Source organism: Zalophus californianus, chromosome 1 (genome assembly GCF_009762305.2).
Source record: "Zalophus californianus isolate mZalCal1 chromosome 1, mZalCal1.pri.v2, whole genome shotgun sequence".
Lineage (NCBI taxonomy): Eukaryota > Metazoa > Chordata > Mammalia > Carnivora > Otariidae > Zalophus > Zalophus californianus.
The window spans coordinates 203,310,067-203,325,355 of record NC_045595.1 but is presented as its reverse complement, the minus strand read 5'-3'; the positions used below and the strand labels follow the sequence as shown (position 1 = coordinate 203,325,355).

At 47.1% G+C, this 15,289-nt stretch overlaps 1 protein-coding gene across 11 annotated transcripts in view; it reads right to left on the bottom strand.

Annotated features, from left to right (window-relative positions):
• Positions 1–4,490: 4,490 nt before the first annotated feature.
• Positions 4,491–15,289, bottom strand: part of EVA1C (eva-1 homolog C) — a 73,836-nt gene continuing 63,037 nt past the window's right edge. For 6 of the 11 annotated variants that reach the window (XM_027587405.1, XM_027587398.2, XM_027587397.2 and 3 more), the window contains 3 exons: positions 13,212–13,292; positions 11,744–11,833; positions 4,491–5,508 (listed from right to left, as the gene is read on the bottom strand). In XM_027587405.1, coding sequence (XP_027443206.1) covers positions 5,132–5,508; positions 11,744–11,833; positions 13,212–13,292 — 548 coding nt within the window. In that variant the 3' untranslated portion in view covers positions 4,491–5,131. The remainder of the gene's footprint in view (positions 5,509–11,743; positions 11,834–13,211; positions 13,293–15,289) is intronic. The other 5 variants (XM_027587399.2, XM_027587401.2, XM_027587403.2 and 2 more) reach the window with 4 other exon arrangements.

Below are 15,289 nucleotides of genomic sequence, written 5' to 3'. Positions count from 1 at the left end.
GGGCCACGTGGCTCCTGAGCACTTGACATTGTGACTGGTGTGACGAAAAGCTGACTTTTATCTTTCATCACTGATTCAAATTTAAATTTAGGTAACTACATGTGGCCAGTGGCTCCATACTGGACAGCACTGCCTTGGAGGGTCTACATCTGTGATTCGATACTGGCTCATTCATTCCCCGGGGCAGCCAGCATGGCACCCACCCCCCAGAGGAGGTATAGGGTGATTTGAAATTCCTAAAAAGGATGTGGTGACCTCAGGTTATTAGCTGGCTTCCTGAATTCTCTCTTATGTGGTTGATGTTATCATGGATCTTTCTTGCCTTATTTCCAACTATAGACCAGTATGGCTTCCAGTCGACAAGGCATTTAGTTGGAGTATTTATCTAGGATTTAATCTCCCGGGCTATCGTCCAGTCTTGGGATGGAGTTTGGCCAACTCTGCACTGGTGGTCAGGCTTACAATGAGCTTCTTAAAACCAAATGACCATAGTTCCAGGTTCATAACTACCCTGCCAGAACTGGGCATGGCCTTTTAAGTCCATGCATGGGAGCCTCCACCGTGGACTTGGCCAAAGAATCCAAGGAAGGTCTGGCCTAGACACATTCCTCCAAGTCCTGCAGACTGTTATTCTTCCTCTACAAAGTCTTCTCGGTAGCAGGGCTGAAGGGGGCTGCCTGGTCCTCTCCCTCAACAGCTTGTTCTTACTTTGCCCTTAAATTCTGTCAGATCCCCTAAGTGCTAAGTGACACGGCCTTGGCCATGCTGGAGGCTGCCACTCAGGAGGAAGAATAATTGATGATAAAAACTTACATTTTCTGTTGTTCTTCCTGGATGTGAAGCACGATTGCCCTCAACACCACTAGGAAGGAGGTATTGTTATTATGTCCATTTTTTGGATGAAGAAACTGAGGCACAGATAGGTCACCCTGAGATCAAACTAGGACCAAGTCTGAGTAGAAACTGGGAGGCAAGAGGGCAGGAGGGGACCCCTGAGTCTGGGACAGAACCATGCCCACTATGGTTGGCCTCTGTGTTTCAGTGTCCAGGTGGGAGCAGGGTCGGGGTGAAAGCTTCAGGGCAGTGGTGCTTTCCAGGAGGTCCCCACTAGGCAGTGTGGGCTGCGGGTAGGGGGGACTGGCTCCAGCCCCGGGGAGAGAGTGGAAGGGAACACTCACTCTGCTCCCCCACCTGCCAGGGAGGACTCAGCCTCAGGCCTTGGTTCCCCAGGTAACCTGGAGCTGGTCTCTGGAGACCCACAGAGAAGGCCACAAGCAGAGTGAAAGGGAGCTCCTGTGGGCACCTCCTTCCAAGACTTACCAGATACGAGGCTGGCTCCTTTCCTAGCACCACCTGATCAGGGGAAGGGTCCCTGATGGTCCTTTGGGTCTGGCTCCCGCTGAGGCTGTGGGTGACATCATGCCTGCAGTGTGGGCCGATAGGAGCCGCACGTGCCCCCAGGTCCACAGAGTGCCCCCCTAGACGGTGGATCAGCTTCCTGAGATGGAGATTCTTGCATGAGTGATTTGTTGAAGGAGTGCTCTCAGGAGAAATACTTGTAAGAAATCACTCCATTCAGAATGATTGTGTCCCCCTGCCCCAAATTCATATGGGGAAATCCTAACCCTCAAATATGGTAGAATTAAGAGGTGAGGACTTTGAGTGGTGATGAGGCCATGAGGATAGAGCTCTCGTAAATGGGATTCATGCCCTTATGAAAGAGACTCCAGAGTGCTCTCCTGTGCCTTCCACCGGGTGAGAAGGTGCTGGCTGTGAGCCAGGAAGCGTGCCTTCACCCAACCACGCTGGCACCCAGAGCCTGGACTTCCAGCCTCCAGCACTGTGAGAAAGACATTTCTGTTGTTTCTAAGCTGCCCATCTCTGGCATTTTGTTATAGCAGTCTGAGTGGACTAAGACAAAAATGATGAGGGTCGATTCTCTGCAGGAAAGGGTGGCCTTGGGCTGTCTGCAGCCACCCTCAAGCCACTGGGGTGGATGCCACCTGGTGCAGGGATCTGGGTGGGGCACAGTCTCGTGCACTGCACATTTGTGGGCTCAGCCATGGGACAGATTTCAGGACTTCCCAGTGCTTGCTTGGGGCCAGGGTGTGTGCTGCTTCTCCCCAAAGTGGCCCTGAATGCTCAGCATCTACAAAATACCAGCAGCCCCACTAACAAGCTCCCTGAATCCAGAAGGGCTGAATTTTCCAGCTGGCAGCTCATGTCTGGAGAGTCGGTGTTCGCAGCAAGTAACTGAGGTAGTGACATGTGCAAACCTCCCACGGAGGGCTGGCTTCTTGTCATGGGACTTCCGGGACCTCACAGCTTGGGAACAGAGGGATGTCTGTTGCCCAGAGATGCACAAAGCTGTGTGTGCCCCACACTCCCTGGGTGGACTTGCAATCTGGAGCTTCCTCCAGCCACCACGCTCCATCAGCAACCCTTCATCCAAATCTGGTTTGGTCCTCTTCCCCTGGGCTCGGTGCCCATCCAAACACATTCTCAGCAGGATCCTTCAGGCTCTGTCCATGAGAAGAACATGGCATTCTTCTGTGAGGCTCAGAAAATGCAAATAAATAGCTCACTACATTTGCACAGACCAAAGACTGGGCCTCGCCTTGGCGGGCCTGTCCTCCAGTGCCTCCTCGGGGGTCCTGGGAGGAGTGTGCACGTGTGTGGGGGCTGGGAGTTGGGGAAGACTCAGATAAGGGAAAACTCACTGTTACATTCAACACAAGCTTTATGACTGAGGTCCATGTGGGCAAAGCTCTTTCTCCAACTTGTGAAGTGAAAACCATCAGCAGCCATGTTCTCTACAGCCCCAAGAAGACGGTCATCAGATGGACAGTATTTATGTTCAGGGAGTGAGAGAAGATGTGCTGCTTGAAAGCTGGATATGGAGACAATGGGGACAGGCTGCTCCAAGAGCTGGGACAATACCAAAGTGCTCCTTGCTGGGCTCAGGGAAATGAAAGCACAAGGGTTCTCTTTGATCAGAACAAAATCCTCATAAAAAAGTTAGACAATGAGGCCGTATGTTCATTTCATTCTCCGCCATGACCTAGAAGAGATTTCTTTCTAATGACAGATTTAAGACATGTCATTCCCAGCCCCATCAACCTCTCCCAGGACCCTATATTACAGAGGACTCAATTACCTGGAAATCCCGAGGAGTTTTAGCCTCTGCTCAAATCATCCCAGCCTGTGCATAGGATGACCTACCCTCTTGACCAAAACCCTACCCTCCCACCTTCTTGGGGGTGAGTGTAAGGGAAGCTCATTTTGAAATCAGCAGAAGTAGCGGGTAAAAGAGGGGATGTCACTCTGACTCATCTTCCCCCTCCCTTCGCTCTGTTGAGTGGAAACCATGGGATTTCTCAACAAGTCTCTGGTCATCAATTGGTGAGCAGTCTCACTGCTGTTAAAATACGGCACACAGATGTTTATAGCAGCGTAGCCACAGTAGCCAAGAGTGGAAACAACCCAGATGTCCACCACCAGACGAATGAATGAACAGAATGTGGTCTCTTCATACAATGGAATATTATTCCACCATTAAAGCATGGAGCCCTGATACACACTACAACATAGGAAAACCTTGAAGACATGGTGCTAAGTGAAAGAAGCCAGTCACAAAAGGCTACATATTATGTGATTCCATTTAGATGAACTTTCCAGAATAGGTAAATCCAGACAAAAGGCAGATGACTGGGGGGCTAGAGGGAGGGAAGAACAAGGAGTGACGGCTTAGGGTAGGGGGTTTTATTTTCAGGTGCTGAACCTGTTTTGGAACTAGAGTTGGTGGTTGCACAACATCGTGAACGTGCCAAATGCCACTGGATGGTGCACTTTAAAATGGTTAATTTTACATTATGGGAATTTCAACTCTGCTGTAGACTAAATGTAACCTCCCGAAACTCATATGTCAAATCCTAATGCCTAATGGGATGGTATTTAGAGGTGGGGCCTTTGGGAGAAGGAAGATAAGTCAGAGAGCTCGTTCATAGTGGATATATGAGATGGATATAACACCATCATTTTTATACTCTGAGTCCCACTGGGACAAAAAAGAAAAAAATATCTTATTCTACTCCACTGCTATAAGCCTCCTGTCCACCAGGGGAGCTGTCCAAAGAACCCCTCACCAGATCTCCCATTAGGAATCTGTGTCCTTACCTTTTTTTTTCTTCTCCCCTGCAATGGTTTGAAAGGTAACTCCACTGGATCAAAGGATTGCTGGGTGATCTAGTTGATCACTTTTACCACTAGAAGCTCTGCAGCTTTAAATTCTAAATCGGGAGTTGGAAAACTTTTTCTCTAAAGGGCAAGAGAGTAAATATTTTAGGCCTTGTGGACCATACTTTGTTTACAAAATCAGGCAAATGCCTGCTCCCTGTTTTTGTGAGTTCAGAGAGGTTTTTATATTTTAAAGTGATTGATAAAAAACAAAGAACAATATGTGACATGTGAAAATGAAATCAAATTCAAAATTCCAGTATCTATAAATAAAGCTTTATTGAAACACAGCTACATTCATTCATGATGGATTAGCTATGGATGGCTACCTGTGAGCTACAATGGCAGAGTTGAGTAGTCATGGCATGAACCACAATGCCTAAAATATTATCTTGCCCTTAAAGAAAAACTTTGCTGACCCCTGTTCTAAACAAGTAATGTTAGTGATTAAAATCCACCGTCAGTGAACACATAGTGGATGGATTCAACCTTGCCGTCCTGGATATCAGTTCAATTTTTTTATGGTTGTAGGGGACCTCCTGTTTAATCTGTAAAATGGGGATCATAGCACTATGTCATGAAGCAGTTGTGGGGATTAAATGACTTAATACATGAAAAGCAGCTAGAGAAGCTCATGGCATTATAAGCACTCGGTAAATGTGCACTCTATGTTATGAATTTAAATAAATACAGAAAACAAAGACCTCCCTCCTAATTTATTTTGAAATGCGCTGTAAACAGTTTGAAATGTCCCTTTAATAGCTTCTGGCTTTACCAGTATTGGATGACCTGACAAATACGCCTTCATAGAAGGTACAAGTGAAACAGAACTGGAGGGGCATTTTGGATCCTTCCCTCTTCAGAAAGTATGATCGCACGAAGACGCATCTCTTTCTCAGTAGAACTGGCCCATATTTCTTGGGAGTGAAGTGTCCAAACCACTGTTCATCCATATTTCCTGGATGATCTGCTCCCTGCGCTCAATCCTTTCTGCCAGCTCTGCGGCCTCTATGGAACTGTAGACAGGATACGAAGTCCTACAAAACCCAGACAGTTCTCCTGGAAAATCGGAGTCAGAGGAGTCCTCCTCCCCCTCTTCATCCTCGCTGTCTTCCTCAGCCTTGGCACTTTCTGGCACCAGGTGCTCCCTCGTCAGCTGCAGCTCCCTGAAGTCCTTGGTGCAGGACACTCGGATGACCAAGGCGCACAATGTGAGTGCCAGACCGATGCAAACACTGGACACGAACAGCAATGCGGCTCTCTCGGGGTGGGCTGTGGGCGAAAAGACAAGTCAGGAGCCGGGAAGAGCTGTCAGTCTTCGCCAATCCAAAGTCCCCCAGAAACAGCTGTCTGCCCAAACTGGCAGCTAATGCAGAATGCCAGTCCTGGACAGCATCTTTGAGACCATCCTCACCTAACTGATCCTGTACTCTCATTGGGTAAAGAAGAAAAAAAAGGGTTTTGAGCATATATAGTCAATACAGGTATGTACATGAGAGGACACCTAGCAGGGGGACTCAGAAGCTGGACGCCCCGAGTGCAAACTCTGATCTGCTACTCCTTGGCTGTGTGGTTTTCGCAAGTTACATAACCCCTCTGTGCTCCAGTTTCCCCACCTCTAAAATGGGGCTAACAGCACCTTCCTGGTATACAGTTAATTCCTGTAACACTCATGGAACATTCACTGACACATAGTAAATGCTCATTAAACTGTTAGCTATTAGAAGTAAATTATGAAAAATTAACTTATATATAAAATATATGTATATACATATGAATGTAAGTACTAATAACAGTAGATGTTAACAAAGCTTTATTTCTTTAGATTAAAAAATAAATATAAATAAAAGTTCTGGTAGTTTTTCCGACATCCAAATGATTGTATGATAATGATAATATAAATAGAAACAATGCTAATTTGTACTACATATTCTGGTCTAAATCTTTTTTTTTTAAGATTTTATTTATTTATTTATCAGAGAGAGAGAGAGAGAGAGAGAGAGCACAAGCAGGGGGAGGGGCAGGCAGAGGGAAAAGCAGTTTCCCTGCTGAGCAAGGAGCCCGATGCGCGGCTAGATCCCGGGATCCTGGGATCATGACCTAAGCCAAAGGCAGACGCTTCACTGACTGAGCCACCCAGGCGCCCCTGGTCTAAATCTTTCATAGGTTTAATCCTTACATTAACCCTGAACAGAAAGGACTATTCCTCTCTCCATTTTTTAGTTATGTACCCCCTGAGGGGTTAGTACTCCCTCTTTGGGAAATAATGATCCAGGAAACTCCCTCAAAATATAAAACAGGAGTTGGCGGACTTCCTCTGTAAAGGGCCAGATAGTAAGTATCTTAGGCTTTGTGGGCCATACAGTATGTGTTGCAACTCTTCAACTCTGCCTTTTAGCAGAAAAGCAGCCCCGGACATACAGGTGTGCTGTGTTCTAATAAAAGTTGATTTACAAGACTGGCCCAAGGGCCACAGTTGGCTGACCCCTGATACAGAGGCTCAAGCTAAGCCAGTAAGGGAAGCCACCGCCTGAGGACAGTTGGCCCCTTTTGGCTTAGCCAGAACTGGAACCTGACCCTAGTCTATGAAGCTTGCTAGGACCCAGCCCCTGCTACCCTCCCCAAGTTAAAGTCCAAACATTCATTCATCCCTCAATTTCTGTTTTCCGGCCACACCGGCCTCTCTCCATTCCTCATGGGGGCCTCACACCCTGGCACTTTTGCACGTGCTGCTCCTTCTGCTGGAATGTTCTTTCTTCCTCCTTCATCTAGACCTCTATTCTCCCAGCCCCAGGTTGGGCCAGGTCCCCCGTCATTAGGTCTCATAGCATCTTGAATGTCACTAAACCGCTGAGCACATTTTGTCCTTTCTCACCTTGTAGAATGCAAGCTCCACGAGGGAAGGGGCCCAACGGTCTGGTTCTTCACCAAACCCCCAGCACCCAGTGCAGAGCAGGGATTACACTAACACCTGCTAAGTGCACGGGAGAAGGGGTTGTGGATCTAAAGTCCGAGGCTTGGTGCCCTGTGGGTGGGGATTCCACAGTCTTAGTCAGCTTTCTTCCTCTCTCCCTCTGCTCCTGGGAGGTGAGGGTCTGGATTCTATTGCATGGAGAGCTCTTCTCAGGTATCAGATGCTAGGTGCCTCCTGGCCCAGGTGTGCCTCCTGCCAAGTGATGGCTCTCTAGGCCACGTCTACACCACCGAGATCCAGTGATCAAAGATGGAGGACATGGCAACTCATGGCGAAGCCCATTGGAGCAAGGCTTCCTAGTCATCTGAACTGACTAGTTTGAGGTCACAGAATCACCAGGTGTTAGTTAGATGGAGGTGAGGGGCCCGAACCCTCCTGAGACAGCTGTGTCACTTGTCCAAAGCCACTGTGTGGCTGGGACCCTGAGCTTGGGCCCAGGCTCTCTCCACAACCCCCCGCTTTACACTGAGGACACATCATCTGTCTTCCAGAATCAATCGGACCACTTTAGGCTTTCCTGACTGCTTTCCTATTATGTACTCCGGAAAGATAGAGGCATTAGTCTCCATGCAATTAAACAGAATCTGCACATGGGGCGCCTGGGTGGCTCAGTCAGTTAAGCATCTGCCTTCGGCTCAGGTCATGATCTCAGGGTCCTGGGATCGAGTCTCGCATCAGGCTATCTGTTCAGGGGGAGCCTGCTTCTCCCTTTCCCTCTGCTGCTCCCCCTGCTTGTGCTCTCTCTCTCTCTAACAAATAAATAAATAAAATCTTAAAAAAAAAAAAAAACAGAATCTGCACACTATGCGATTGTTCTCAGTCCAGCCTTGGCTGGCTCGTCACAACAGGCTTACGTGAATGACTTTCATTTCATCAGCCGTCGTAGGCCCACAGGAATCTCACAGAGGTGGCCTGTGGCCTTTGAAGCCCCTTGACCCTTAGATCTCTGGTCTGGAGCCAACCCAAGCTCCAGCTCCAGCTTACTGTGTCCAAATAAGACACCGAGAGACCAGGGCCAGGGTTCCACCACCTGGGGCCCTGCTACTGTTGGGTGAAACCACAAAGGAGACTGGGCCCTGGTCTGACAGCCGTGATAATAACTTTCTGTCACGGAACCAAAGATTAGAGACCGTGGGAACACATCGGAATCCACACCTATGTGACAAGGCGGTGCTGATTTCCAATCGTCCTCCCTGACAGGGGATCATGTAACTCTGACTTTGGAATGTGTTATTATACTTCCATTTCAATGTGGGTTTGTCTGGTCGCCTAGAATTCCTTTTGTAGAAAACAACGATGCCTCCACAGCTCAAGAGAAGCTCTGCTTTCTGACCTGTGACCCCAGCTACCCTAGTTACCCCAAGTACCCTGTGCACCCGGGCAGTCCACAGCGAGCTCTCCCAGAAGGCTGAAGACAGAAGTAGAGGCAAGTGACAGAAATACTAGGACACCAAAGGCATTCCTGCAAGCAGATGTGGAGTAAACACATACAGCAAGCAGATGTCAGTGAAACACTAATTGTCCAAATAAAGCTCCTTAGGCACAGTCTGCTGGGGTCCAGTGGCTATGCCAGCTAATAAATTGCCTTCCTAAAACCAATACACACAATACACACACACACACACACACACACACACACACACACACACACACACACACATCTTTCTGTTTCTCTAATTTCAGAATTTTTCTAGGGGCTTCTTCAAACCCATGATCTAGATTCTAGAATGATCAAGGTCTACACGGTTAGGATAAGAGTAAAGTCCAAACATGCCTAAAATGATGCCTCACTGCTGGGGACAGGTTCATTGATGACTTAAAGGGCCGAAAGAGAAGCAGTTCATCGGGGACCCTTGGGTATCCTCACATCCGTTCCGCCAACCTCTGTATTCCAACATCCCAGGACAAGCCCCTTGGTTTTGGTTTCCAGTCGACTTGTCCCCATGTGTATGTGACTGTGCCAGTGTGTCAAAGCCACTTGCAGCCTGACCTGGGGAAATGTCCTTTTGGATCCACCCAGTCTACTGAGTATGGAGCGGAGTTTTCCAGAAGTTGCCCTGCTCACTCTCAGCTCCTGCTGCTGGCTTCTCCTTTAGACAGGCCTCTTCCCTGTGCCTTTTGGGGATGGATGTGCCTAAACAACCCTCAATAAAACCAAATAAAGGCCACAGCATCCTCACATTTCTTTAAAATTGACTATCTATAAAGAGCAAATATGGGGTGCTAATAAGGTGCAGGACAGCTCATGACACCACATGAAGATTCATTGTCTGCTCATTTGTTAAGTACTAACTGGGCATATATCCTGTGCCAGCCCATCCTGGACCCTGGGGCATGACAATAAGAGAACAAACATCTGCCCTTAAGATGCTTAATGTCCAGCAGAGAGATAGGTGCTAATGAATAAATCTCTCATATTTATTTCTGGGAGTAATGAGTGTGCAGAAGGATAGACAAGTATGGAAGGGAGTAACTCAGATAATATCCATCCTTCAAAATCCTGAAGAGCATCCTTCTTTTGCTCAGATAAACCAGAGCAGAGGTCTAATATCTGTTGAGTCTGATCTTGGCCCAGCTGATGTCCACGCTGTGGCCTCAGGCAAATGACTCAACTCCTCTGACCCTAAGCTTCCCTGCGTGCAGAATGGGGGATCAGAGTCTTCTCGCTCAGGGTCTTTGCTATGGACTGAATTGTGTCCCCCCAAATCCATGTGTTGAAGCCTTAACCCCCAGGGTATTTGGCGATAGGACCTATAAGGAGGTAATTAAGGTTAAATGAGGTCATTAAGGGTGGTGGGGCCCCTGATGGAACAGGATCCATGTCTTTATAAGAAGGGATGACAGAGAGCATTCTCTTTCTCTCTCCTTCTCTTACTCTCTTTCCCTCCCTCCCTCTTTTTCTCTTCCTCTCTCTCTCTCTCCCTTCCTCTGTCAATCTCTCTCTCCTCCCCCTCCCCCCGCCCCCACGTCTCATGTGAGAAGGCAGCCGACTACAAGCCAAGAAGAGCATTCTCACCAGAAACTGATTCTGCCAGTACCTTGTACTTCCAGCCTCCAGAACTGTGAGAATGAATTTCTGCTGTTGAAGCTACCAGCCTACAGTGTCTTGTCATGGCAGCCGGAACCAACCCAGTTGTCGAGAGGAACTGACAAGGCCCAGCATGGCCACAACTCAGTGAGCAAAGTCATCATTGCTTCCGATTAATCATTACTCCCTGAAGGATTTTCATGATGCCTTTTCTCCAGGGGGCTCTCCAGGGACTTTGAAAATATGGGGATATTTTTGACAATAAAAATCCTTACATCTCTTAACTCTGACAAGGGTGGCACAGAGCTCTCCGGCCTCCACTGCTGGGGGACCAGGATATTCACGGGGTCCGGGGGGAGCCCTGTTATGAACAGCAGTGGGGTTGGAAGATGCAGAGCCTGGCAGAGAGCGGGTATGGGGGAACCAGAAGAAGAGAACATTAACAATAGTTATGTTTAAACTTTGAGACTAGGGGAGAGTTCTATTTCTTGGTGCTTTCCTGTGTTTTCCACTTCAAGTACACTCTACTTTTCTACATAAGGGAGGGAAAGACCTCATAAATGTTACTAGGAACACCAAGAAGTGGAAGTAGGAGGGCAGTCTGAAGACAGAAGATTCTCAGAGAAAACCAACAACCACACAACAGACACTCAGGAGAACTATGGATGCAGGAAGACGATGGAATGGTAGAGGAGCCCAAGACTGTCTTTTGTATCTCCTGTGTTGGCTGTTCCCTTCCGCTTTTATTTTCCTCCGAGAAAGGCTTACTTGAAAGAGCCTCAGCCTGGGAAGGCCTTGAACAGTAACGCTATAATGCAGTATATTAACATGAATTTTACCAAAGGCCTCAGAGATTTGGCCTCCCTGAACAGAGTCAGGCAGGCCTTGCCAAAACTTGCAGAGTCAACATTTCAGAATATGGTGGATGCTAAGATGAGCAGACAGAAGGTGAGGAAAGATGGCAGGCTCCATCCCCTCACTGATGAGAGTTTTGGCTCTGCCAGGTAGGGAGTCTGACTGATCCTTGAGGGGAAGATTATCAGGGACAACTTGGCAACTGTGAGAAGTAACACAAATGACTCAGGAAGGGACTCTGCCTTCACAGGGCATGACCCGTTTTGTTTACTAGGTGATCCTTTAACTCAATTTTCTTCCAGCCAAGGGTGGGATTCAATAATCCTCTGCCCTTCCCAAATTTTAGAGCTGGGGAATGTGCATTCCTCGGGTCCCTACTTTTCAAAGTGGAAAATACTCACGGAGCCCAACTCCTGAATGGTGTGACTTTATCTGTTTGCCTCCTCCCCATGTGGTTCTCTTGTGGGTAGCCCGGCTGGAACTGTACCTGAGTCCAAGACTCTGTGTTTCCAGATCTTAGCAAGACTGCAGGTGCTGAGGCAAACTTAAAGTCTTTTCTTCAGCTGAGTGTCGTAATTAAATATCGCATCTGTTAGTGAGACTTCAGTAAAGCTGTTAGCATTCTAGGAAGCTTCAATTTATTGACCTACCTCTAATGTAAGCAAATGCTGCCAGAGAGTTGCTAACAATAACTCCATCTTTCCTTAGAACCCTCGGTTTGCTTGGGTCAAAGTCTATACCTGTTTCATAAAAGATGCAAAACTGATTAATCACAGCTATTCACGGTATGCCTTCTGCTCCCAACACAGGACTGCCATAATAAATAAAATGTCATAGAAATCAAATCAATGGGCCTCTGACTGAATTACAGAAGACTAAGCCAGGAAGAGCATTTAGTAAATAGTCTCTGAAAATATTAAGTGATAAGGGGAATTTAGAAATTCTAAAATGTGCTGGTTCCAACCTCAGGTGCCACTCATCCACCCCACTACAGAAGGGAACAAATGGATTTTCCCATCCAAAAGGCAATGTCATTCATCGTGCCTCTGGGAGGCTTAATAATGGCTTACCTAATCACAGAGCTGTTGTCTGCGCTGTTGACCATAGATAAGAAGGGAGGGAGATTGTGGAGGGAGATTGTGTGGGGCTATTTTTTGGAAATGCCAACAAAGTGTAGGGCAGGTCTGGTTTCAGATGCCTGGTTACATTGCTGTGATAGAGCTTAGGGAGCTTCTGATGGGTAGCCTGAGAGCTCTGGGGACCCCATGGGATGTGAGACAGGTCCAAAGAAGGGTGGCACAGAGCTCTTGGCCTCTACAGCTGGGGGACCAGGATATGCATGGAGTCCAGTGGGGAGCCCTGTTAGAAAGAGCAGTGGGGCTGGGAGATGCAGAGCCTGGCAGAGAGCAGGTCTGGGGGAACCAGAAAACGGAACATTAACAATAGTAATCTCTGAGCTTTGAGACTAAGGGCAAGTTCTATTTCTTGCTGCTTTCCTGTTTTCCACGTCAAGCATACTTTATTTTTATACCTAGGGGCAAAAGACCTCACAAATGTAATAAAAGTAATACAAAACAAACTTTGAACACACACAAAGTGTAGTATCTTAGATGCTCTACAGAAACTTTGCAGTTTCCATCAGGTGCCCCAAGGGTCTGATTTGATAAGAAAACCAAAATGTTCATTCCCCCTCCTACTCACAACAGCCCAGTGAAAGCCCAAGGGCAGAGGTGGCATGTGTTTGGAGGCCCTCAAGTCCAGCCTGGGTCTGGCCCACCCAGGTTCCTGGTGGGGTCATCTTTCCAACAAGCTCATCATAGAATTCAGGAACCCCAAATTTGTTTCTGAGCAGATCTCTTTTTCCAAGTGACATTTCATTTAAGAAATAAGAGGGGAATGGAAGGAGGATTTATTCCACTTATAATTTGAAAAACAAAACAAAATGTTGGCCACCATTTGCAATCCATCGCAATAGCGCTGCCATTATCAGAGCTGGTAACTCCAGCTCACCTCCTGACATCCCCTTTTCATTCCAACCAATGTGCACCCAACTATGGTCACATGGGGCTGTTTACCTTTACTTAAAGAGAAATGCTGGTAGTAAGCCATAAAAATTACCATATTCACCATCTTTCTGCTTCAAAGAAGGTTTTAGATTAGCAACGGCTGGATCAATCGCTGTGAGTATGTTCTTGGGAACTAAAAACCAGAAAAGAAATACTTTAAAAACTTTGTACATTTAATATAATTTTATCACTGCAATGTGGAGAAGATACAAAAAAAATCCACTTTCAAATCAGTACATAAATCACCCACTCTGCTTATCAGATACACTCACACACATAGGCTATGTGACCATCAAATGTCCCAGAAAGGTAAAATTTTGGAGAACAAGTAAACAAGCTATAGTATATCTACCCAACAGAATATTTAGCAATAACAAAAAACAAAGTCCTAGCATCTCCTGTAACATGGGTGAGCCTCAAAATCATGATGCTCAGTGAAAGGAGCCAGACACAAAAGACCACACATGGTATGATTCCATTAATATGAAATATCCAGAACAGGTGAATGCACAGAGACAGAAAGTAAGTTCTATAGTGCTTACCAAGAATCAGGGGTGGAAATGAGGACTGACTGCCCATGGATGACAGAGAACTTTGGGGATCATGGACATGTTTTAAAATTGGAGTACGGTGATCATTGTGCAGCTAGCTCTATAAATTTACTAGAACTCATTGAATTGTTTTTGCTTAAAATGGGTGAATCTTAGAGCATGTAAATCACACCTCAATAACACTGTTAACTCTGGGGGTGCCTGGGTGGCTCAGTTGGTTGAGTGTCTGACTCTTGGTTTCAGCTCAGGTCGTGATCTCGGGGTCATGAGATCGAGCCCCGCATCAGGCTCTGAGCTCAGCGCAGAGTCTGCTTGAGATTCTTTCCCTCTCTGCTCTTCCCACCACTCATGCTCTCTTTCTCTCTCTCTAAAAAAATTAAAAACAACAACAACAACAACACTGTAACTCTGAACATGAACCCCTTGAGATGTAGTGAAACAAAATGACTGTAATTGACTCAGAATCCACCACAGACCTCCTCTCCTGGCCCAACTCTGCTTTTCACCCACAGCTCTGAGTCCTCGCTTCCTTAATGAGCCTGAAGAGAGTTCTAAGACTGCATGCAAGAATGAAAGAATGATGCTCTAAGGGCATTTTAAATGCAATAGAAAAACGAGAGGAGAGCAGTGTAACAGACTGTGTTGGAAGGTAATTAGAGATTCTGCCGAAGTGACCCTAAGAATAAACCATCCTATCTCAAGGTGCCCCGAGGAAAGCAGACAGGATGGTAGCATGCAGAGGGCCAAGCAAGAATTCTGAAGGCCAAGCGTACCGCAGCCAGCCAGGAGAAGGGAGAGGAAACCAAATATTTTTGCTGCAGAATATTGCTTATTTTTGTTTGTTCTCTAGCTCAGCTGGAGACAAGTGGCAACAGGAAACAGAAGTGAGCCAACATAAACTGTGCAAGTTCAACTGCACTGATTTTTTTTTTTTTTTAAGAGCTGGTGAGGGGCGCCTGGGTGGCTCAGTCGTTAAGCGTCTGCCTTTGGCTCAGGTCATGATCCCAGGGTCCTGGGATTGAGCCCCGCATTGGGCTCTCTGCTCAGCAGGAGGCCCGTTTCTCCCTCTCCCACTCCCCCTGCTTGTGTTCCCTCTCTCGCTCTGTCTCTCTCTGTCAAATAAATAAATAAAATCTTAAAAAAAAAAAAAGCTGGTAAGACATCTTCAGCAGCAAGAAAACCTCATTTCCTTTCTCAAAGCGCTTAACTAAATTCTTTTAGGGATGTCCTGGGACTGACAACCAGAGAGCATTCCTCAATTGTGCATTTTCCTCACGCGGGACACCCTGGCGCCTTCATGCCCCTTGGCAGTGAGTCACATCCAGGGCTGTAATGTGACAATGACAGGAGGCAGTGCTGTCCAGGGACCCTGAGGAATGCCCCTTAGCTGATGGCGGGCACACCACTGATTCTGGGAGCAGAGCAGTGCCACAAAATGCTTTCTGATGAAATAGGCTCTTGATCATGCTGCACCCTGGGAAGGTGCCCCTGATTCCTTGGCAGGATTAAGTCCTCCCTGCCAGGAGTGGCACATCTTGGACATCTGTCTCTTGGCTTGTTGTCAAGATACAGCCTGAGT